Genomic DNA, 25,018 nt, shown 5'->3' with positions numbered 1-25,018 from the left:
TTCCAGAGTATTATTTATTTAGAGAATTAGTTCTAACAACTACTTATAATAATCAAAAGGCCATTCTTCTGATAGTCATTATTTTTCCCAATAATCCTGTCAGCAGGATCATTCCTTCTGCAATGGGAATTTGATTTGTTTTGTTTGTTGAAAGAAAACAATGGGATCCATTTGTTCCAGCTATATTTGTAGTCCTCTTTACATTTTTGTTCAGGTTGTTTGCCTGAAAGGCTGAAGAAAGCTCTAAAAGTAGGTTATTTATATGTGTGAGCAGAAGTGTTCAGACTTCCATTTTTATTGTTATTGGAATAGAAATACTCAAACCTCTTGTTTAAGACTAATAGAAGTATTTAATTTCCATGGGTCAGAGAATCAAAAGCAGGAGCCTGAATTGCCCTTTTTAGGCAACATGGTGTGCAGGGGTGGAGTTGGAACTGGCTGCAGTAAACTCCCTTACCAGCAAAAAACACCTTAGAATAAAACAACTTTGAAGTTTCTGAAAATATTTGATGAAAATCTTTCATATATTCTGTGGCTGAACTGTATGTACTGAACCACAAGAGAGCAGTGTTTTACCAGATCTGTGCTGTAATTCTTAAATTTAAAAGTAATTTTACTTTGTCAGTGATAGGTCTAACAGCAAAATTTAATCCCTTTATATTTTCATCTTTTAGCAATTCTCACTAGATCGTAGAGGCACATGTTTCTAACTTACTAGTGTTACAATGAACTATATTTATTGTACTTGGATTAATAAAAAGTCAACATCAGGCTAATTTCTTCTTATGCACAAAATCTGCTACTTCATTTTCCTCAGTGTTTAACATCTAGAAAAGACAGAAGATTTTATGTGGTGAATTAAAGAGCTTTGTCTAGCAGAAAGCTTTTCCTGAAGAAATATCCTTTCATATCCCATGTTAAAAAGACTCGGAGAAAATTTCTGTCTGTGATGTAGTACATAAATAATGACAATTGCCTCTGAATTGAATGGATTTTTATGAATAACTTTTAGATTCTACTAGAGAAAATATGTTGCTACTTTCTGATTCAATATCAAAGAGACCATCTGGCATAAAAGAATTACATTTTTCTTTCAGATGAAAGATTGTACTCTGCTCCTATCAGTATGCACACCCTTTGCTCTTCATGTGTAAATAATGATTTGAATGAATTCAGGTGCAATCTTAAGACTAAGTAAGAGTAAGTTTGCAGTATTGGTCAAAGTTCAACCTTCGCTAATGCTTCTGCATCACTATTGATCTCATTAGAGTTGCTGCAGTGAAACTTAACACAGCATTTGTCTCCGGTTTAAATAAGTTTACCTATCCTATATCACCTTGAACTATGAAGAACTTGGGATATGGTCCATTGGTCTGCTGCAAGAGACTAAGCTGAAAACAGAAAGATTTCATCTTCCTGAAGTTAGTTTTATGATATTTTGCTGAATTTGTAGAACATAATCTAGAAATAAAATACAGCTTTTAGCTTGGCTGCAACATTTAAGTGAAGGTATCTGTTTCTGCCTTATGTTTCAGAATTAGAGCCACCTGCTGTAATGCAGAGCAAGCCACTGAGCAACAGCTGCTGGTAAAAAGGAGTACAGAGAAATACAAAGTAAGCTTAGTTTTAGTTTCTTCACATTGTGTTGTTGCCTTGCAGTTGTTTGATGTGCTGTGATCTTACAGTATACAGACTGTATTTGTTCCTTTTTTTTTTTTAAGGTAGTGAGAACTGTAGAAATATCCTTTAAAAGTTACAAAACCACAGTATTTGTCATTGAGGTTGGTTGTCTGTGCTACTACCGGTGAGTTTTTTCTTTGTCTTTCAGATTGCTGTTATTCTGCATGTGCATTCCGTTGTTTGTTACTTATTTTGTCTGGATGGTATTTTAGTTGTCTTTCTTCCATTACCCTTTTTCTAATAATTATATTGCTTGAATTGTATGCCATATTTGACTGCCATCTACCGAGGCAGACTTGATAAACCAGGCTGTTTTTGTTATGCTCTTTGCTTGTGAGGAAGTGTTTCTGAATAAAGGTCAAACTCAATGTTCTTGTTTTTAATTTTGTTAAGTTAGGAGTTACCGTACCAGCATGTATAGTGAGAAAGTGATCTGAAAGTCAGTGTGTTTTGTAATAATAAAAATATCTAGTTTGAAGTTTTACTTTGATTTGACTCAGGTGAAATGTGGGCATTATCAGCAGCTCCTGTTCCTTATCTGCCCTTTTGACCATTCAAATGTTTTTGGACTGGTTGTGTTTGCTTCTATTCCTCTTGTATTCCCTGTCTGTGTTTATACAGGTTATAATAAGGTTTTGCTTGTTGTGGTTCTACAAGGGTCTATTTTTTTTCTCCAAAACTTCTAGTAGGTCTTCAGTCCTTTAGTTATTTCTCAGTAATGGCATAGACTTTTTAAAGATGTGAAGAGTATACTTTGTGTTTTGTATGTTAGAACAAAGAGGCTGCTAATGAAACTGATCTCTACAAAATAGTCTGCTCTATAACCTAATTTGTCAGTATTATGTTTTTTTCAATGCTGAATTAGAATTTTGAGGTCACAAATAAAGGAATATTAACATCTGGTAAGCGAAGCAAAAAGAATTAGGGAGATCCCGTTACGCGCTTTGTGAGCTACTAGAGCTGTTGCTAGGAGAATAGCCTGTTAACAGTACCCTAAGCTAGTAGTTGCCTGGGGAACCCACAGAAACTTGCTCTACTTCTACACAGCTGTACAAATCTGCTATCTCTTTCTTTCCCGTAGTCCTCCTTCTAGCATAATAAGAGCTATGGAGGAAGGAGGTTGCATTTTGATCATAGGACCGAGTCCTTATTCTCTAGCATACAGATCTCCCTTACAATCAAGACCAGTGATATGTGGTCAAACCTTGACTGAGCACAATAATTGTGAAGAGCTGACCTGATGTGAGTTGAGGGTCATGAACATCACGTGTGCTAATGGCCACTTGTGCTTTAATTTGGAAATTATTGCTGATCAGTTGATTAAACAAGAACTAAAGTCTCACAAATTCCATAGATTCTAGGAAGAAAAAAAAGTATTTACTTTAAAAAAACAGTCACTATTTAAGTAATTCTTCTCTAATGGAGGAATAAGTTAAACCTTGATGGCTAGGAGAGAAATAAAAAGACAAACGAACTTTAAACGGTGGGTGCTTAACCAATGTGAATCTGAAATTTCTAAAGAAGCTGGCTGAAGAAGGTCTGTGGCCTTGTACGTTCATTTTGCATAAACCTTGGAAAACTATTGTGGTATCTAAATTTTCTTTTTAAGTAGAGTAAACCAGGTAACTTTAAATCAATTAGCATGTGTCTAGTTCTAGGCAAAAAGATTGAATATGTGTGGTGGGATCCTATTGCAGCTTTGGAAATGTCTAGGTAATTACTGGATTAATCTCATGTATCTTTGTTAGAAAATAGATATTTTAAATTATGTTTGACAAAAAATAGCTGTAATATAATGTGTATTGTTAATTAAAATATAGCATTCATATTATCCATAAAATACATGTTAAATAGATGTAGAACTGATTAAATGCCAGATAATATTAAGTAAGGAAGTGTTTCCACTAAGGTTATAGGGAATTCTTCTAGGTTAATGAGATTACATACATTTAGTAATGAATTTGTGGATAATAAAAAAAAAAATATACATTTTGAGAAACAGTGAAGATGGGAGTGATGGCAAATGATAATACTGTAGTAAATTAGGTCCTCAGAAACAGAGTATGTTCTAGTACAGCTGGATGGAAAGCGATAAAGGAGTTCTGTTCAAGTTGTGCGAATTTATAGTTTGTGCCTGGTATTTTTCAGAAACACAAAGTCTGTTTCTGTTTACAGTGACCCGATACGGCTGTGAATGCATGAAGAGAAATAATAATAAAAAAGGTACTAAAAAACTCTTTTTCTGACAGAGAGAAACATAACAGTAACCAGTAGCAGGAAGTGAAAGCTAAAATAATTTAAGTGAGAGTTCATTTCAACAGTGAGGATGACATCCACAATAGGAAGTGGTGACTTTTCATTACTTGTTCTCTATACTATAACCTAAAACTAATTTTAAAGTGAACTCTCTACAGAGTTCTAGATGATCAAGACTTATTACATTTAAAAGCTCAGGTCTCAGGTACGTGAATCTGTTAGGTGAACTTTCTAAGAGATTTTTCTTGGCTGAGTTACTTCTCAGAAAATGGTGCTTTCCTTTTTCTCAGTTGAATTAGGAGTCCTTTACGTTACTTCTTGCAGGAAACTCTGAAGTATGTTTATTTTCTAATGTATTTATCATAGCTTATTTCACAAAGAGCCCAGCTTTTATTAAAGGTATTTAGATTTTTTACATTTTAAAAGTACTTTCAGTTTCAGAGGGAGGAGTCTGTGCTACTTCTGAAAGTGCAACTCTGCTGATTTTCAGACCTTTAAAAAGAATCCATACTCTGATGGATCTCAGTAAAATTTAAGTTTGTAGATGTGCTGTGCCAGCTGAAAAATGACATCTGCATTATTATATAAGATGTTCCTGAGAGCAATATAACACCCACAGGCAAAACTCTAAGCTGTCAAGTAACTCAAGAGTGATGATGTAAGTTCTCCCTTTAAATTAATGATACTGAGGTACCAGAAAGAAAGAACTGTAGTTGGACTGGTGAAGGAGCAAACTCTTTCCCAAAAGAAAACGGCAAAATGTGTGTCTATATATATATATATATTTAAACATACTTATGTCTGATCAGTTCACTTTTTCCACAAAGTTGAAGGCATTAACTACTTTATCATTAAAATAAATGCTTTCCTTTCAGATCTAGTTCTCCACAGGATCTGTGGTGTTTTTCTTCTGAGTTTTGAAGTAACATGAATTTGTTATTAAATTGCATGTTTTGTGAAGACTTGTGGTAGAAGCAGCATAGCAGTATTGTTCATTTCTCTTGTAGGGTTCTGGTCTAGAAGTAGAGTGCTTCAAAATGTTACCAAAGTGAAAATAAATAGATTCCATCTTTAGCTAGCATTTCATGTACAACATGACTTTTGAGCTATAATAGCAAAAAATGGCAGATTGTTTTGTAAGCATCCTATATTCGAAAGGCCAGGTTCTGCAAACATGTAGGCTTACATAGTGGAACTGCTCAGAAAGAAAATGAAGGCTATTGGTAATGCAAGGTTACATACTGGTATGTTTAAATCTCGTACAGAGGAAGGATGTGGCAAAGAAAGATTAAATTCAGGCTCTCTTCCTGCACTCCTTCCTAAGCAAACACTCCTTCCTAAGCCTTTTCCTCTCTGAAAATTGCATTGAAATATATTTATCCAATACAAAATGTGCAAGATACGAAAATAGTGGTCTTTGGGGAAAAGATAATCTACCTTCTTGAATCTGACCCTGGATCTACCATATGTTTTAGTACTTCCTACGTTCTTTGGATTTTGATTGCCTGCAGTGACTAGCCCTGAGTTTGGCTCCAGGTGTTGATAAGTCCTGTTATAGAAATAAGGCTAGGTATCAAATACATGTATAGATGCAACTCTAGTTTTATTTTCTTTGGAGCTACCTTTCTTTCATGAGCATGCTTATGCATGAACTAAGTTCACAGGAATCCTCTGAACATACAAATAAAAGCTTTGAATTTGGACTGTAACAGTTCCTGACCTGCATTAGTAGGTCATGAAAGTTTTGCTCTAGACCAAAGCTTGATTTAAGTCTTAAAGTACATTTTCTCCAAGGTTATGATTTTAGTAATACTTGTTTTTATCCATGGATTTTCTTTTTGTTTATGTAAATGTTCAGGACCCTTTAACCTTTAATCACTTAGCCAAATTTAAATGTTTTCTTGTCGCAGCAACTTCCACATTTTATTTTTTACTTTGTTTTCCCTTGCTTGGATTTGGGAAAACAGAAGCTCTCAATCTGTCTGTTCAATTATTATTATTATTTTTAGCCATATTATTCATTTTTCTTTTGCTGTTAAGTTTGGTGATTCATTTCAACATGCTAGCCTACATTATATTTGTATTGAACCATTAAACATCAACATCTGTACAGACAGTGGCTATGCACAGTAGGAAGATGTATTGACTTAGCTGTTATTGAAACTAACACTGCTAAAATCTATTGTGGAACATTCTGAGTGGTTTTCCAATGCTGACAATGTAAAACTTCTGTAGAAACCATCACAACTCCATCCATGTATAGGACAGATCTCCAAGGGGTTTCCTTCTAGAATCTGTTTTGCAATCCAGCTTGCATTCAGGGACATATGGAAATGCTTTTTCTCATGATTCTGAAGGATTTCTTTCTCTCTCTCTTTTTTTTTTTTTTTTATTTCCAGACAGTGCATTTAAAATACTGTCTAAATAACACTGAAACCAAAGATATTTCCTCCTCCTATATTTGACTCTGTTGTAGCATATGCTCTGCACAAACTGTGAGCATTGTTTCTAAAGACTGTGAGGTAAAAGATAAATTCTGGCTTTAGAAGTGTATCAAAATCAACAAGAAGAGCCTCAGCAGTGGCAAAAGTCTATCAGCAATAACATTTTTCACTTAGAAGCATTCAACTGTGGAGAATGTCAGTGCTTCTAACATTTTCAGTTAAATTTCACAAAGCTCATACATGTTGCACGTATCATAAAGAACATGGTCCACAAATGAGAAGTGAAATTAAAACTGACCTATTATACTAAGGAGAACTATATACTGGAACTGAACCAGAGAATCGCAGAAGTCAAAGCCAGGCTGGATGGGGCCTTGGCCAACCTGATCTAGTGGGTGGCATCCCTGCCTATGGCAGGGGGCTTGGATTTAGATGATATTTAAGGTCCCTTCCAATCCAAGCCATTCTGTGAAAAGAATGGTTGAGGCTGGAAGGCCCTCTGGAGGCCTTCTGGTTCAAACCCCTTGCTCAAGCAGGGACACCCAGAGCAAGGTGCTCAGCACTGCCCGGGCAGCTTCTGAATACCTCCAAGGAGGGAGGCTCCACAGCACTTCTGGGCAACCTGTGCCAGTGCTCTGTCACCTGCACAGTAAAGAAGTGCTGCCTGGTGTTCATACGGAACCTCCTGTGTTTCAGTTTGTGCCTGCTGCCTCTTCTCCTGGTGCTGGGCGTCACTGAAAAGAGCCTGGCTCTGTCTTCATTGCACCTTCCCTTCAGGTATTTATACACACTAATAAGATTCTCCCCCTGAGCCCCCTCTTCTCCACACTAAACAATCCATCTCTTCCTCCCACTCAACATAGGAGAGATGCTGAAGTCCCTCGGTATCTTAGTAGCCCTCCGTGGGACTCTTTCCAGTATGTCGACGTCTCTCTTGTATCGGGGGGCCCAGAACGAGACACAGTATGCCAGCTGCGGCCTCACCAGTGCTGAGTAGAGGGGAAGGATCACCTCTCTTGGCCTGCTGCCTCTATTTTTCCTAACACAGCCAAGAATACTGGCAGTCCTCTTAGCAGTAAGGGCTCATTGTTGACTCATGCAACTTGGTGACTCCTAGAACTCCCACGTCCTTTTCAGCAGAATTGGATTGCCCCCAGCATGTCCTGGTGCTGGGGTTGTTCCTCCCCAGGTGCAGGACTCTGCGCTTCTCCTTGTTGAACTTCATGAAATTCTTGTCAGCCCACCTCTCCAGACTGTCAAAGTCCCTGTATGGATGGTCGCACATCCCTCTAGTCAGTCACTCCCCCCAGTTTTGTGTCGTTTGTGTGAATATACCGAGGGTGCACTCTTACATTGTCCAGATCGTTAACGAAGATGTTAAAAAGGACTAGACCCCATATTGATCACTGGGGTACTCGTTTCTGGCCTCCAACTAGACTTTGTACCACTGACCACTACACTCTGGGCCTGGCCTGGCTGTTCAGACAAATTTGGATTCACCTGCCTGTCTGCTTATCCAGCCCCTACTTCAGCAGCTTCTCCATCTTATGGGGGAAAGTCCAGGAACTTCAGACTTACTGAAGTCCAGGAGACAATGTTTATGGCTACCCCCTCATCCATCAGGCTGGTGATTTCATTATAGAAGCTTATGACGCTGGTCAGGCATGATTTCCCCTTGGTGAATCCATGCTGATTGAAACAATAGTAAAAGATAACTCCCTGTTATTGAAATACTTAAACAGGGAAATGCTTTCCCCGGGGTTTGAAAATCCTTCCACTATATGCTTAAGAGAAAGATATAGAAAGACTTAGTGGTAAATCCATTTCCACTCCATTCCTAGAGCGAAACTAAGGGTGAGTTTAGACAGAAGTTAATCTCAGAAACAGTGCCACAGACGTGATTTCTTTGTTGGTAGGAAGGCGAGGCAGTGGGAGGATGGCAACAGGAGTTTTGCTGTCTTGCCAACCCAGAGTGTCTTCAGCAAATTAAGGACATGCTTTCCAATCAACTGGTTATACCAAAGAACTTTGGACACTTTCTTTTTTGTTTATTTATTTATTAGTTGTCATTCTTTGACATGATGAATACTTACAGCAGTATGTTAAAAAAGGTACAGTTAAGTCTCTTGGCATCACTGCATAGCAGTCACAGCATTTTCACACAATCTAGTGCTTCCTTTCAGAATGATGCATATGGCATATATACGCACATATGGGGGCTGATTCTTGGTCCCAGTGAAGTTGGTGGGACCAGTGTTTGGCCCATAGAGTTGTACAAGATATGTGAATATGTATATATAAAATGCTTTACAATAAACATGACATATACAATCTTGAATTCAAAGATAAGCAGAATATATTTTACATCCAATTCAAACTTATGCTCTGCACTTAAAGTTTATGTACCTAAAATATTGGATGGATTATAGAAACAAATAATACAATAGAGTTTGCACCAATCAAAGTATTTTGGATACATATTCATAATATTCATGGCATGAAGCTTGCCTTGTGTGTGTGTGTGTTTTTAATATTATTATTATTTTGTTTGTGTTTTGGCATGTCTTTCTTTTTCTTTTCTTTCTTTCTTTTTCTTTTCTTTCTTTCTTTTTTTTTTTTCTTTTCCTTTTTTTTTTTTTTGGATTTGCAGGATCTTAATTCGAATTTAAGTATTAGCTCTGTAGACCATGAGCTGGGGGTGGTGGCATTGGGAGGGGAATGGGAGAACCTTATGGACAGCTTAGCTGAGTAACTTAGAATGTAAGGCTATAAGTTGTGTATGTTATCCTGACTGATACCTGAAAATAAAAAAGTAACTTCTTGAGTGTTTCCCCTTTCCAAGGAGAGTCCATTTGGAAGGGCTTATATGTATTCTGTTTATTTTGTTGGAAACTTCTAATAGTTCAATAAGAGTTTAGAAAAGCTGGTGAGATAACTATGCAGTTTGAAAACTGGCTTATTCCATTTACTGTGGTAGCAGCCTTCTCACTGATCATTGTGTGAGTCTTTGCTTTTTTTTTTTTTTTTTTTTACAAAAAACAATACTTCATACAAAAAAAATTTGACATGTTCAATACTAGGTTAGACAGAACTGCAGATCCTCCATAGACTCTACTTAATGTCACCTATTCCTCTGTTCATTTATGTTTTTCAAAAGTACACGTTTTTCATACTCCTTTTTTTTCCTGTTTTGGTTGGTGGCCAGAATGTTGACCCTTAGAAACGCAAAGGCAGGTCAAACCTTTACTTAATGAAAGTGCATACATATGCATTATTTTAGCCATAATAAAAAATTCACTTACCACCACTCTTTTCTTAAAAAACAAAAAAAATAATTATTTACACAGAATTTGCCTCTGATGAAACAAAATCTGCATTTCAAGAAACTGAGTTTTAATCAAGTGAATTGTATTTGTGTGGCTTAGTTAGTGTGTTAAGCTCTGGTTTTTACTAATTTTCTGCTTCCCTCATTACATATATGAAAAACCTAACTGTTTTAAAACTGCAGAATCTTTTAGTTGCACTGTCCCAGTAAGAAAGAGAAATAATTTACATGGCCTTTCTGTAAAATGGCTAATAGGGCTGACAGCACAAACATCCATGTACTTGGTATATCTGCATATACATTTCTTCACTCAGTTCATCCAGCATTCTGTTGCTATCCTGGGGAGATATCCCAGCACCGAAATGTCCTCCAAACCAGGGAATACCAAGCATGTATCACAACAGCATATACTGAGCACTGGTGCTGTTGAATTGGCCATATCAGGTATGGTTTGGCTTCGTCTATGGGGAATCAAACGATAGCATTTTGCCTTACAGATCCCAGTGAATCTCATTGCCAGGCTTCTGCTGCCAGAGCCTAATTTTTCAGCTCACTTCTGTTTAGAGCACCTGAGGCAAATTGGTCCAGACCCAGACTTGTGTAATGGGTTTGGCTTACGACTACAGAAGCATTTCTGGAGGCACCCTGAACCTATTTCAAACATTGTTTCATTAGACAAGGTGATTGAAATCTAGCAAGTATGTTCGGTGTACCCGACCCCTCACCCCCAAACAAACAAAAGAAAAACCAAAAAACCCCACAAAAACCAAAACCAACAAACCCCCAAAACCCCAACCAACCAAACCAACGACAACAACAAAAAACCCTGTTCATTTTAAGAGCAGCTTTTCAAAGTTTATTAGGAAGCTTTAACTTGGTGAGAGCAGTCTTGTAATGGGCCCCATAGGCTCTAATTACAGAAAAGGTCTTGGTTGTACTGTAACTATAGCAGGTCTTGATGTGCACTAAGCTCTCCTGTTGGACCTATTTTCTGGAAGCTCCTCAGGAACAGCACAACAACGTGTCTGTCAAGAGCTTTTTATGCTGCTAGACGCCAGGTTTATTTAACTAAACCTCAGAACATTTTTAAAAATTCTTTGAACTAGATGGAAAATGGCTTCAGTTTCTTAGTAAAAAGACAAAACAAGGGAAATGATATTCTTTTGTAGGTACTTAAGTGCTTGTAGGCAGCACATTATACTGCTTGTATAATGTCCTAATAATTGTCCTAAATCTGTCAGAAGGAAAGATATATCTAAAAAGCTGTAAAGCGGTGATACTCCCACCCCCACCATCAGGTGGTTAAAAAGGGGTTTATGTCCTGTAGTTAGAAATACTTTTATTCTACAACTCCCTCTCTTTGTTGGTTATAGTACTACCAGTATGTGAGTCCCGTTTAGAAGAGGGAGGAAGGAGAATGTTTTCTACCACTTACAGCTTACAAAATGGTAGAGGAGAAGAAAAGCAACTCTCAAGATGCTTTGTTTTCTCATAGTTAGTGATTTCCACCTTCCTATTTCACTGGATTTCAGTCCCTTTCTCTGAAGATACATGTCCAATAAATTAGTAGATTAAAACATCCCTTACTAAACCTTATGCTTTTTGTTTTCCTTTAAACATATTAGTCACCTTATGCACATGAAAACTTTGTCTAACAAAGTCAATGTTCCCTGCAATGGAAAAAAAATTCTGCATCTCCCCTTGCACTTCTTTAAGTGAGCGTTATCTTTCTCAAACACCTTCTAGTGCCTATTTAAGTGCTTTCTTTGTTGGCCTGTCCAAAGTAATTGTGTCCAAACATGATTATATGGCCAGATCTGATAGATATTTTGTAAAAGAGTTATCCTGATTTGATGTACTGGGGGCTTACAACAACATTGCACTTTGACTGAATACAATTAGTTTTTCTGGGGGCAGAGGAGAGAGGGCAATTGCTTTGGTGCAATACAGTAGTATCCAAGAATGCAATCTCATTGACATGATTGAAGCTTAAGGAAAGCTTTACAGAAGAATATCTGAACTGAGGTTATGACATAGATAAGGCCATGTATCTTTCAAAAACAAAGAGAACATAGGGTTCATAGAATTCCTCAGCTAGGATAGTTAAAAGGATTTTTCTTAACAGACTGACTGGAAAGTATTTTATTTCCTTCAGTGAGTGAGACAGATCTAGCAGTCAGTTGAAGCTTTTTGTTTTGTTTTTTAAATAAAAAGAAAAATATAAATGCATTTAGATGCTGGCTATCTAAGTAGGGAATGTGGGGGGGAATATCAGCTACACTACAACATCACTCGAGAAAACAATCGGACTCCAGAATTACTAGAATGTCGTGCTTTGTAGATCACTATGCTATTTAATAGAAATCCACACTCTAGAATAAATGTTAATTGTGTTGAATTGTCAAATTATATGGTGTTGCTGTGGGGTTTTGGCTTTTACGTTTTTGTTTGTTTGTTTTTTGAACTTAAACTTCAGGCTCTGTGAAGCATTTGCCTAGACTGAATGTGCAAGGTGCCATGAGTTAACAGCACGGACCCATATGGAATGTGTTTGAAGTTTTCAAGAGGTTATCCTGCCAGACTTCATTCCTTAATGACCTTTGATACACCTTTGATAGTGGAAAGGCAGTTCAGAATCATAATCGTATGGTTTCGGCAGCTATCAGAAAATGAAGGATGCTAAAAGTTAAGGCTTTTATCCACAAACAATGGTGTATATTAATAAACTCTATACCATATTTACAAATGCTTTCTCTTGTATTAAAACTAACAGTATTCTGTTCACAGTGCCAATGTTTTTACAGGTAGCAATCCCACAGTACTCCAGTATTTTGGCATGGGAATCAGTAGCGCTTCGTATTTACAGAAAATGTACACGTATGAATATAAACATGTTACTTGAAACAGTACTCAAAAGATAGATCTGTTCATGTTTCAAAGGTTTAGACTGTACAACACCTTCCCTTTCATTTGCGAGGGAATACTGTTCCTTGCAATGAGAAGATGCCTGTCTTTTATCCAAAGTGGCATAAAAATGATTACCAAAATGAGCCTTGTTACACTGGAGTTGTGTATATGGAGAGTAACTTCAGTCCAAGGTTTATAGATCTGTTTAGTGCACAGAATACAAAAGTTAAAAAGGTTTTTATTTTAATTACTAAAATAACCAGATTCTCTCTGCCCTCTGTGAGCGCTGTCTCACTCAACCAGTGTCCTCTGGGTTCTGAAGATGCTGGTGGTTTAATGTGCAGCCCAGCTGCCGGACTGGAAAGTGTATGGTGCTCTGGGCCTATATACATATGTCACAGTATGACTCATGGTAAATGAATATATAACCAAGAGTGCCACTATCTCCTCTGTTTTCTCAGTAATCTTCCCTGCTTCATGGCAGCAGTAACTGGCCCGGCTTCAGTACTGCTGGCTGGGACTCCGCATTCAGGCAGTTCGTGATCAGAAGTGACGAATGGCATCAGGCATGCGCAGAATGAAGAGGGGGAGAGGGAGATGAAGGAGATCCAGAAAGGAACCCAGCAGAACCGTGGGTTTGTTCATGAGGACCCTTACAGCTTCTGCTTTGCCGTTTCTTCCCTTTCCATGGTCTTGACAACAGGCTCTTAGCTCCCCGGGGTTTTGCTTGCTGCTGTGATCAAGACAGAGATAGCAGTGCTATAAGGAAAAGTGCAAAGCTGCCACTAAGGAGTCTCTTCTTCATTTAAAGTCTGTTCCTGGCTGCCAGTCACTTGACCTGAGTGGTCATTGCTCCTACTACTGCTGTGTTGCTTATGGAGCAAACTCCTCCACTTGGCCTTGTTCCTCCTGAGATGGTTTAGCATATTTTCAGATAAGGGGGTATCTCCTGTAAACTGGGCCCACCTCTCAAAGAGTGGCTCTACAATGTACGTCATGAACCCTGGGGAAAGAAAGTACAGCAGGTGAGGAACAAATTCATTCCCTGAGGGCATTTCCCCAGAGAGTGCCTCAAGAGAATACAGCAATACGAGTAGCAAAAGCCTTGAAGAGAAGTAACAGTAAACCCTCAAGCAGCCATCAGTTTCTCTTGAAACTGGCAACTTCTGACCAGCGCATATAATGAAGTTATGGATCTATCTGTATGTGTAAATAAAATCAGAGAGATCATCCTAGTCTGAGATTTCAAATTAGAAAGTAACCTATGTACAATCACATGTGATGGTTGTGATTTTTCTCCACACATACTAGAATGACCCCTTTTCTTCCTATGTAATGACTCTTATCTTTTTATTGAATGGTTGGTTTGGACAGGTTTCTTTTTTGTTTAGGTTGTGCATTGTGACTCTTATGTTATCTGCACTTCGTATTGTTAGGACAACTTGCTTGGGGGGGTGGGGAGAGTTGACACTGGTTTTTATTATCAATTTTCTTCACTTGTTCTAGGCACTGGGTAACAGGTTTCCTAGTCACAGCTGTGCATGAAAGAGCTGAGAATGGGCTGTGGTGGTGTCTGAGCCCCGTAATGTACCGTACCTGAGGTCATCACTGCAAAAGCAGCGAGTGCTGCTGTGGCTATTCTGCTTCCCATTCCAGAGCTTTCTGGGCGTGTATTAACTCGAGGGCTTCTGTATGCTACGCTGTATGTCATAGATGCCTTTTGTACTGCAGAGTGCAGACAAGGACAGTGCTTGAAATTTGTGCGCTGACCTTTACTGTCACATGGGAAGACTGTGCAACAGCTTCTCTGCGTCAGAAAGGTTTGTCTATTCTGACACGCAGGGGAGTGGCTTTAACTTTGGGTTGGCTTTTGTACGAGCACACCTCCTGTATGCAGGGGTGGCTTGTATTTAAGTGAACTGTTACAAAATCTCTGATAGAAGAAAACAAATGAAAATGCTTTTAAGATTTAAACTACAGTTTGATTCCAACAAAAAGGAGCTCAGAAAAACACAAACGTTTTAAAAACAGCTCTGTGGCTGTTTCCTTGTTGTATGGGTACAGAGAAAATGTAGTGGGTTTATCTGCACATCATGTCTTGTGTGTCTGCAGGCTGCTGTAAGCTTTATATGGTTGGGTTTATAATTGTGAAATGGCTGGACAGGCCTGACGCAAAATGAAATTGTTATCTGGGGCTTGCTGCAAACCCTATGGCTGGTGTCTGAGGTCTGCCGGGTTCTTCTGGTTTCCTCTTAAAGAACACTGACATCCATGTCAGGACTGTCAGCTGAGTTGCCAACATGAATGGAAGAGAGGCTGTGCAGCTCTGCGGGCAGTGAGCAGTGCAGGTGGGACTGGAGGAAGCTCGGGGTGGGCAGCTGTGATCTGAGGTAGCTCTAAGCTGTGAGCTGTGGCTAACTTTGCTGTATATGTTGCCTTTGCTGCTCTTAAATGAATTATTTCTGTGGATGAGCCCTGTTTCAGTTTTGTTGTGTGTGAACCTAGCTGCAGTGAAGTTTTTACATCAGTTAAGCTGAACCTGATCTCTCTGGTACAGTGAATCAGCTTTGCCAAGCAATCATGTGAGAGAAAAAGCCCACCAGTATTATCAGACAATTTCTTTTAAATCATTGTTTCTGCCTCACGGTTTTCCTGGCAGGGGGAAAGGAAGATGAACACCTTAGCAGCACTTGTTCAGCTGTGAGACAGGTAGAATTGTATGGTTACACAGCTGTCCACTTAGCATCCTGTGCGTATGGCGTGAAACTGCAGATACATTTATGGGAAATACAACTGCAAACTAGCCATTGGGCTGCTGAGAGTTTTCTGCAAACACTGCCCTGGGGTCACACTCCCTGCTTGAGATCAATCTGCTGTCCTGCACAGGGAGGCTGTGGGGATGCCAATGTGCAGCAGAGGGGAGAAGTGAAAATTGCTCAGTGCTCTACAGGGTTTGTGGAGGACAAGTTAAAGTGTTGAAGAAAGACGGGAAGATGGAGAAACTTGTCTTGACTTCTTGCCCCCAAATCTCCAGAGAACTGCTACTAGGGGAACAATGAATATGGTCTGAAGGCTTTTAACGAATCAGTCATCTTTTCACCTCCTGCACACAATTCTCCAGCAACCTGCTACTGCAGGAGCATTATGTTATGGAGTGTTTATGAAGAATCTGTGGGAAATTGGACAGAAAAATAATGGTGATGCTACTTTAAACTGGAAGGCTTCTCAGTATGCTCAACTGGGGATGCTTTCCCTCGTCATCGCAAATAAAGCGGCTCCACTGAAATAAGCTTGCACCTGGCTGATCATCCTCGAGGTAAGGTCATGTGTCATCTCACAAAGTCAATCCTAGATCAAGTGTTTGGGACTCACGAAGTTGACCCTGGCTGTTGATTCACTGGGTTTATGTCACAGATGGATTTTATCGCATATCGTGTTTCAGTTTCTGTTTGAGCTTGTGCCATACTGTGATAAACATGGAGAGAACAGAATGAAGCTAATACTTACCTATTTGTATGCTTGGTATTGTATCCGTCTGCTGATTACAAAGAGGACTTATTTCCAGTTCAAATTTTTGTTCCAGGTCACCTACAATGTAAAAAGAAAATAATTTGCTGCCACTTGTCTGTTCTCCATACGTACATCAGACTTGTACGGTGACTGCAACTATATGGATTTAATCAGTTGTAATCTTGCACCAATGAAAACCATGTTAAATGTCTAAATACCTTCATTTTTGGACTCTTTTATTTTGTTTTTTAGGCATCAGAGAAACTAAGCAAGCATAGAAAGAAAAATATCTCTAAGGAAAGGTGAGTTTTGAATGAACTTTAAATGTGAGCACTTAAGTGTTCCGAGGACCTTTATTTTAAAAATAGCCTCTCTCACTTCCTACTAGAAAATTACAGAAAACATATTCTAGAAAAAAAAAATCCGCATCTTGGTGAATATGGTTGTGTGAGTTGCTATTGTGTGCTTGTGAAAATTGCTGTTAAAGGCCAGCTCAATGGAGCCTGGCAGTATGGACCCTTTCCTACCCACCATATGGGAGGGATGAGAGACCTGCTACCTATAAGCTAAGCTGTTCTGCTTGTCCTTTTTATTTACTAATAAGGATGTTGTGAGTGCTGTTTAGAAGAAACGTTCCCATAAATCAGACAAAACATTACATTCAACCTCAAAATAAACATTTTGCTTCAAATCCACTGATTTTGTTTAAAAGCTTTTTTTTTTTTCCTGTTGTCCCCTGTGACAGTTTTGACTTAAATGCTTTAGTGCTGCCTGGCTTCTATAGCCCCATATATACTATGTGCATTTTTAAGCCTTCTCTTTCTCCTCCCTGCAGCATGAAATTGCTTCTTAAATGTGAGGGGAATATTTTCAGTTTTAGCTAGATATTTAGGAAATACCAGGGAAATGTTTTGAGCTTCACGAACAATCAAAAGGAACAATTCATCAACGCTGAGACAAAGTGAGTTTGTTATGTTTCCAAATGTGCAGTTTGTTTGTTCTCTTTTTCTCTTCTACCCACTTCAAGAAATCTTTGACAGATAAAAGAGAACTCCAGTGACGTAAGTATTCTGGGCTACAAATGGTTTGCATGTATGGCTCAAACTGTACCAATGTCTTGTCTTTGACAAGCCATTTAATTGAGAAAGACAAGATTTTTCTTAGCATGGTAAGAACTTAAAGGATGGTAATTTTTCTTGTGTTCCAAGTTGCTAGAAAAGTAACTGCATGAATTAGCTGCTGAGAACTCTCACGCTAGGGGAAACCTTTCAAACAACTTTACAACCTCTCTAGAGAAACTGAGCATGAATGTTGTTTAAACATGAGCCATTTTCTTGAAACTTGTTCCTTGCCAATTCCAGCTTTATATAAACAAATCAGGTTGCATTATGTTCCCTCTGTTCCTAACTGACTTTTGAAATGTCCATTCAAAATACCCACTTTTAAGGTTTTTGCTGTACAGAAATGCTTGAATTTCTTAGGATCAGGTTAAGCTATTTTTCTATGAAAGGTTTGTGTTAGGAACTGTTGTAGGGATCAGGTGCTTCCTGAAATTTACCTGATCTGTACATTTTATTTATTGATAGGTGTAAATGCACCAGATAGTTGGAAGATTAGTGTTTGAGTCTATTTAAATGGCATTAGAAATATTTCATACAAAAAAAGTTCAAACTTCTGTATACATTACAGCAGGAAGATTAGTCAATGCATTAATTTTGGTATTATCTGCCTCATCTATAGTTAAAATTCTGACCATAAAAGCTATGGTTTCCAAATACCAACCTTAGTGACAAAAAACACCTTCATGCCTCAGCATTATGTGTAAGGGGGTAGAGAGATCTACAAGAATACGTTTTTAAGTGGTAATGGTATCTAAATACAATATTTATTGTTGGTTTTCTGTATCACTTACCAAGATCACACAGTCATACCATTGCTTCTGCACGTTCCCCCACATAATTGCTCTTTTCCCCCTTGTTACAGCTCTAACTGGTCTTGTATGCTCCTGTGTCCCCTTTCAGAGGTATATTACAGAAGTTTTACTAGTGTGTCTTGAGTCTTAGGGAAAAAGCTTAAGTTTGTAAGAGCTGAGACTGCTGTCTTTCACAGGACTGTCCCTCAATACTCCCCATCGGTGAGATTTCAGACAACTGGGACCCTGTCTTCGTGTTGGATATTGATTATGCCTTGGCTATACATCCGACTCTTGCAAGTTGCTTATGTTGCTTCAACAGCATCAAAGACGTTTCACCAGCTTAAACTAACGCTGGCTAAAAATTAACTTGTTGAACTATTTGTCCTTGTTCGCTAATGTTCCGGACTAACTGTACTAGGTACCAGCCCAAATGTGGCTTAACTCAGTACTGCAGAATTTTAAGTGAATTGAGTACTTCATTGTGTGCTCTTCCAGTGTTTGTACCACTTGCCTTAGGCTCTCAGGATGCTACAAACAAAGAATTTAGCAGTGATTAAACTCTGCTGCACCCTGTCCGTGTTGTAGCACAGCATGACCTTGCCTATGCAGATAGAGCCAAATGGTGCAATTACTGTGTTTAAAAAAGGCCCTGCATGACTGAGCTCTCTGCAGGGGTCTGAAAGCATTTGCAATAGGTTCTAGCAGAGTGTTGGCTTGCCTACTTTGGCCGTTTCAAACATGTTAGGGAAGCTTACTGTGCTGGGAACTGCATTTGAACTCTTTCTCTGCATTTCTATGCAGAAGAGTGTGTCATATTTGGGAAACACGGAGGCTGAGCCTCCTGTAGGAGTTGTGAGAGTCTGAAAAGTGAGATAAAATGCAGTTGGTAGCGGCATGATGCTGGTGCAGGGTAACCCTGGCGCAGTTTCAGCTCAGAAGAGCTAACGACGGCTGGAGGGTTCTCAGCGAGGAACCAAGCCGTGGGCTCTTCAGCAAAATTCAAGAGCTGAGGCACGGCACAGCTCTGCCTCCCTCCTGCTAGAAGAGCAGCTGGGTCACGTAAATCCTCACTGCTCCTCTGCTCCTCCTCCCTTTCCAGATGAGGCAGTGTGTCCGTGCAACTGCCTGTCCTTGAGGGATATTTCAAGGCAAAGGGCTGAATGCTCCTTGCCAGTGTCAGCTCTCTGTCCGGCTGCACACCGTGCCTGAGAGCAGGTGGGGAAGGGGCTGACCTTGCCGGTAGAACTCCTCACAGACTCGCTCGCTCCACTGTTTGCTCAGGTCCCACAGCCGGCACGGGTTGCAAATGTCAGCACACTTGAGCGCAATCTGAAAGTAAAGGGGAAAAGTAGAGGTGAGAAAATAAATTACCTAGCAGTGCTTCAGTTGTAAAGCTGCAGTCGTGAAACTCCCAGGCCTCACCAGCGATGGTGGGAAGGGTTAAGATCACCTTTTGGGTACTGAGCCTCACCCAAACATGCCTTTTGAGGAAAGAGCAGCAAACAAACCTTTCATCCAGCCCTCTGCTTTACTGTAGTGAGAACAAGAGGAGGGCCAAATTCCAAGATGGCAAAGTCTTTTGGATATCCCTTGTAAGGAGTAAGCCAACAAAAGCTTCAGGCTGGCTCCTGCCGATTGCCTGGCTCAGGATCTGTGAGTGATGCTGAGGGAAGGAAGAGCCAAGCTGGTGTAAGGCTGTTCGGGCGTCGTTCCTCTGTGGTCTCAGTGAGTGACCTTGCATCTCACTTCAATTACACTTCAGTTTAATGGCCACGTGCTTTTCTTTACAAAGCTAAGCACAGGGCCCTGTGCACTGCCTCTGGCTTGGTTTCACTTAGTTAACCAGGGCTATTAAGTGCTTTGTAGGGGAATGAGAACAGGAGGGCAAAAGGATTTTAAAATCATGTAACTGCTTCATAAAGAGAGCTATGTAATAATCCATCTGCCTTACTGCCTTGGAACGAGATGTTGTGTACCTTACTTCTTCCTAGAGAGACTGAACACAGTCGGTTAGTTTGACAGAGGACAGAATTCATTCTGGCACCCGGAGAGGAAAACATAAGAAATATTTCCTGTGTAAATTCAGACCTGTGAACCGGAGGAGGGAAGTCTCCGAAGTCACTTTTCTTTCTGGATTAAATTGATTAGCCTTAATGTTACTGTGTACTTAAAAGAGCATTCCAACCATTCTTTAACCTATCCTGACCAGTCTAGAATTCTTGATGTTTTTTTTTCTTCCACAAATAATCCACTAAACAAGTAAATCTCACTATGTCTCTGTCCTAGTTTTTATCTGTCTTCAAGAAAGTGCATAAGGATTTTTTTTTGCCATAGTTGAGATCTGTAATCCCCGTGCCTCTGGCACTTGCACAACTTTCTTGCTTAATCTGTCCAGAAATATGATAAACCCATCATCCTGCCCTGCGCAGGCCGTGCAGGAATCTGACAGAAGGCCGTGTTTCTCGGAGGACAGACGAGCAGATTGCTACATTTCCCACGCTTCTGGAGGGGGAAGAATTAACAGATCAGCACTTCTTTCCCTGCAGCTGTCACCTTTCCCGTAACCTCAACAAAGTGATAACGTGTAGATGTTTGTTTTGTAAATGACAACGCTCACTTTAACTCTTTTGTGCGCTTAAGAGGGAAATTGATGTCAGTTCTCCACAGAAGCATGTATATACAGCTACTTTAATCCCAGTAATGCTTTAATAGGTAGAGGTTTATTCTGAAGGGCCTGTTAATGACTGCAGCTTAGCTCGAAGAATCAGTTTGAATCTATTTGGTTTTTAAATAAAACACGGTTTTCTTCTGTAGCTACGCTCCAGTAGCGAAGCACCTGCTGCCATGGCAACATCTGCCTCTGCAGCAGCACCTTCTGAGCACCAGTCGCAGGAGCAGGGCTCGGGCACCTGGTGTCAGGCTGCCTGCCTCGGGAAGAGCACCAGGAAGGGCGCTCTCCTGCCCCTCACTAGGAAATGACACCACTGAAGTGACACTCGTCATACGGAGAATGAAGTCGAGGCGTTACCTGGGAAGAGATGCAGTGTTCTGGAAATAAAGTAATTAGTGGCTTATCATCATTTCTCAGCATATGACGCTCTCCGCTGTCTGTTGCATTCCCAGCTTTTTAACTCAAGGAGCTCACATAAGGAAACATGAGAGACGCCTTATGCTTGTCTGACATGCCAGGTGGCAGAAGCAAAGTGATTATGACACTAGGTAAGGCAGTGCTGTTGTTCAGAAACACTATCCCTATGTTACTCTAATGTGTACTGGGAAATACCATGACTTGAAAAATGTGTAAGAAAACAATAGTGGAAAGAAATAATTTTAAAAGTTACCTGAAGCATAAAATGTCTGTCTTGTGCATCCTCCAGTCTCAAATCCTGATTGTCAAGGTGAGACTTCAGACGGATCAAGAACTCATTCTGTCTGTTGATGTCTGTCGCCAAGATCAGGGAGCCTAGCTGCTGCTCGATGTCCTGTCTGCAATTAAGGAAAACAAGCCCCTTTAGTCATGAAACCACTAATCGTGCAAAACAACCTGCTATGGGCCACAGCTAGCACAAAGCTTCCTTGTTCTTCACGGATCCAATCTGGTCTGCGTGGTCATTCTCTGATGGGGTGGGTAGGGTACAACTGCTCTAGCTGCCTAAATGGCTTGAGCAGGAATGGATAATGTGGAAAAAAAATAATGTTTGTTTGTGTAAGTGGTTCTGAAAGCTTCCCAAAAGTGCTAGGAAAGGAAAAATAAACAGGATGTAGCATCTAGAAAAATGGTCATGTTTTACTTCAGCTGCTCAGAGTGGGGTGCTGAATACTGCAAGCAACTCTAAAGTAGGACTGAACAGAAGTTGTCAGTCTGATGTGAGGGATTTCTGGAGGAATATGGAGCTTATTGCTTCCAGGCAACTTGTTTACATTCTTGGCAAGGTCACCTGTGATTAAACCCTAGTATTGCAGGCTGTTCATTGGCTCCGTCTCCTTTCCTTGGTAGGAAAAGCACTGCACAACACCAGCAGGTAAGAAATGAGCATCACCTTGGCCTAGGTGCTAATGTTGCTTTCTTTTTTTCCCTCACTTCACCCAGAGAAGCTGAAAACCGAACCACACCTCCTCTGCAACGCGTGGGATTCCTTAGCAACCTCTAAGCTACTTGACCAACTCCTCAATTTTTCTATTGCATACTTTTTAGTCATTAAATCTTTCCATGTCTGGTTGGTGCTGTGTAAAAGAAAAATGCCAACAATAGATCTGAAAAGGTCTGCTCTTGCTGGGATGCCCAATGTTTCCACTGACAGCGTCCATCCTCATGCTGAAGAGGCAAATTCTTAGAAAATACTTCTGCGGTATAACTTTGTTTTGTGGTTTCATACTGGCACCAAGAGAGAGCAGGATGTTCAGCCTACTCTGAAGTCTGACTTCTCGGCCTGTTTCCTCTCAAGAAGAGCGAAGGAAACCAAGGATCAGTTTTTCAGTGATGCATTTCCTCCAGCTGACACTTACGTCACCTCCTTGGGCAGGTGGGCGAGGAGCCGTGATTCTCGAAGCATGCCTATCGTAGATCTCCAGTGGTGATTTTCTAGCACAGAAACATTCTGGGATGAATAAAAGGAATACATTAAAGGATTAGGGAAGTGCACACGGCACAGATACACATTTGCCATATCACACGATGCCTAGAGCTGGTTGGAAATTGTTTGCTGTAACAAACTGAAAGAGATTGAGCATAAAACGTGCTTTTTAGCCACATTTGGGTATGAGGAAGTGCTCTGGATTTCTAGAGTTAAGAACTTTGTGCTTCTAGGTTTCCTAGCTAAGGTCAACCCTAGGGTCCTGTTCTGCATTTTTTGAGCCCTGCTGTGAACAGAGGAGTTAATCACATCTGAGTGCAAGGTAGCTTACATTCTAACAGATTTATTAACAAATTAATTAAATCATGATTGCAAAATCTTATCTAGCTTATGGTTTACCTCGCACTGATCCCAAGCTGACTTTTCGGTTTCTACAGTCTGAATGCAGAGCAGACAAGTAAAAGAAAACTGAACTGCCAAACTTCCCCTGAAGTCAGGGAACTGGAAGCTCCTGGCAGCTGCTCAGTGACAACAAGATACCAGCATCACTAAGCATCTGCAGGCTTCAGCAACAGAGTCTGCAACAAATTTTGAGTCCTTGTTTGTTTGCTTCCAACTAAGTGGAAACAAAGTTAGACAGGAAAAACAATAATCCCAGGGAACAGAAACACAGCTTTATAGCTGTAAATTATAACAAATTGGGTATCTTGGGTCTGATGATTTCATATTACTGTCCTAACACACAATGCGCTTATCAATCATCAGCCATTTAGTCCACAGAATGCTTTCTACCACTCAACAGTTCAGCAATGTAACTTTCTCAGAAACCTCTAGCACAATTTTTACAAGTCAAACCTGTTTGCTGCAGAGGCAAAGCCCAACAAAAGACCCTCCAATGAACTACTCAGTCCCTGAACACACAAAAAAAGCACACAGTACAAATGAGATGACTGTCACCCAGCAATGGGGACACTCTTGGGGGAGTTACAGCATCTTTTGGGCACTATCTGTGGCTTTTTCAGTAGATGAGCACTAGATTCAAACAAGCAAACAACAAACAAACAACCCAAACTTTTGGGCAGGTAGCAGAACAAGGACTCCACCCTGTTGCTGCCCACTAAAAAACTAGCATCAGCATCCCTCTCTCTGGCCACTGTCAGTCTTTGGCTCCTTTCTGCACAGTCACACAACTCTGAGCTGTAGCTGCAGGACTGCTGCCTTTCCTGTCGGATGTGATGCACAGCTCCACTGCTCCAAGAAGGACTCAGCATTATGTTCTCCTTAAGGCTTCCCTTTCCTTCTTTGTTATCCTACTGTATGGAACGACCACTGAAACACAAAAGAGTGCCAGTAACCAGACCCAGTTTGCATTTTGACCATCTTCACAAAGTTTTCTTGAAATTTAGTGCTCAAAGTTACTGCAAAGGTGAGAGCACAAATTTGATTGATTTGCCATTACAATATTTTCTGCAGTACGCTCTGCTGCTTTTTGAATTCACATGTTGCTTCCCTAATAGAAATTACCGATACAAAAAAAACCAAAAAAAACAACTTTCCAACCATCAGAACAAGCGAGGCAATGTCTAAATTACTTTTGACAGCAATTCTGTTTACCAGCCAACTTAAATATCCTTCTCGTTTTTGCCTAAATACATCAGGATGGACTTTTGCAACCCTGTACCCTGACCAAGAAAAACAAGGGACTATAGTAGGACACACTATCTTTTTTCTTCTTTCACCTCCCTAATCTCAGAGCTGAATCCTGGTGCCGGTGGTTGCTCCAGGTTCACGGGCTGCTGTCTTCCTACCTGAAGGTAAAGTAGACAAACCCTGCCTGGCTGTCATCTTTGGGAAGTCTGATGCTTGCTGCAGACCGTGACTGCACTCACAGTTCCTGCAGTTCCCATCTGATGCACCCAGCCCCTGAAACCTCCTCCGGGCTGAGGTCCCCTGCAGAGCATCCCACGCCCCCATATCCCTTCCAGAGCTGCAGTGGGATCGAGCTCAGTGATTCCCACTGGGTTGTCTTCATTTCTCTTCTACCGTTCTGTGATGTTTCAGATACATCCTTCCCTTCTGTGTTCCAAGAGACAGTGTGGTTTAAGAGTTTACAACTGACTGTCAGCTTATCATTCAGTCAACTTCCCTGTGAACCAGGAAATTGTGACTGCTGGGACCTCAGTCTCAGATTCAGCCAACCATGCAGGCTATAGGCCTTTCACATTGAAGAGTTGTCTTTTGAGCTCGGGTTTGTTGACTATAGATGTATGGCTTATACACATTATGCTCAGGGGCCTGAAATACCTGGTTGTCAGCATAAGAGTGCAAGCAGTTTCTCAAGAGAAACCAGACAAGGTGAGTACAGAAAGTTCTCTGGGTAGAGAATGCAGAGCAAGCTTGTCTGTGA

At 40.2% G+C, this 25,018-nt stretch overlaps 1 protein-coding gene and 2 long non-coding RNA genes across 7 annotated transcripts in view; 2 read left to right on the top strand and 1 right to left on the bottom strand.

Moving 5' to 3' along the window:
* Positions 1 to 765: 765 nt before the first annotated feature.
* Positions 766 to 18,999, top strand: LOC310897847. Of its 2 annotated transcripts, XR_014582637.1 has the most exons (5): positions 766 to 1,421; positions 1,536 to 1,614; positions 1,722 to 1,804; positions 15,272 to 15,928; positions 16,375 to 18,999. It is a non-coding gene; the product is annotated as an uncharacterized lncRNA (long non-coding RNA). The 2 variants fall into 2 exon arrangements; XR_014582638.1 differs by lacking the exon at positions 1,722 to 1,804 and having other exon boundaries at positions 768 to 1,421.
* LOC310897848 lies at positions 4,821 to 9,408 on the top strand. Its single transcript, XR_014582639.1, has 2 exons — positions 4,821 to 7,157; positions 7,244 to 9,408. It is a non-coding gene; the product is annotated as an uncharacterized lncRNA (long non-coding RNA).
* PDE7B (phosphodiesterase 7B) overlaps positions 12,356 to 25,018 on the bottom strand; it is a 179,577-nt gene continuing 166,914 nt past the window's right edge. For all 4 annotated transcript variants that reach the window (XM_083831910.1, XM_083831911.1, XM_083831912.1 and 1 more), the window contains 5 exons: positions 22,544 to 22,635; positions 21,379 to 21,523; positions 19,270 to 19,366; positions 16,120 to 16,200; positions 12,356 to 13,615 (listed from right to left, as the gene is read on the bottom strand). In XM_083831910.1, coding sequence (XP_083688036.1) covers positions 13,398 to 13,615; positions 16,120 to 16,200; positions 19,270 to 19,366; positions 21,379 to 21,523; positions 22,544 to 22,635 — 633 coding nt within the window. In that variant the 3' untranslated portion in view covers positions 12,356 to 13,397. The remainder of the gene's footprint in view (positions 13,616 to 16,119; positions 16,201 to 19,269; positions 19,367 to 21,378; positions 21,524 to 22,543; positions 22,636 to 25,018) is intronic.

Source organism: Anser anser (assembly GCF_964211835.1).
Source record: "Anser anser genome assembly, chromosome: 3".
Taxonomy (NCBI): domain Eukaryota; kingdom Metazoa; phylum Chordata; class Aves; order Anseriformes; family Anatidae; genus Anser; species Anser anser.
The sequence above is the reverse complement of the archived record's forward strand: the minus strand, read 5'-3'. Positions and strand labels throughout refer to the sequence as shown.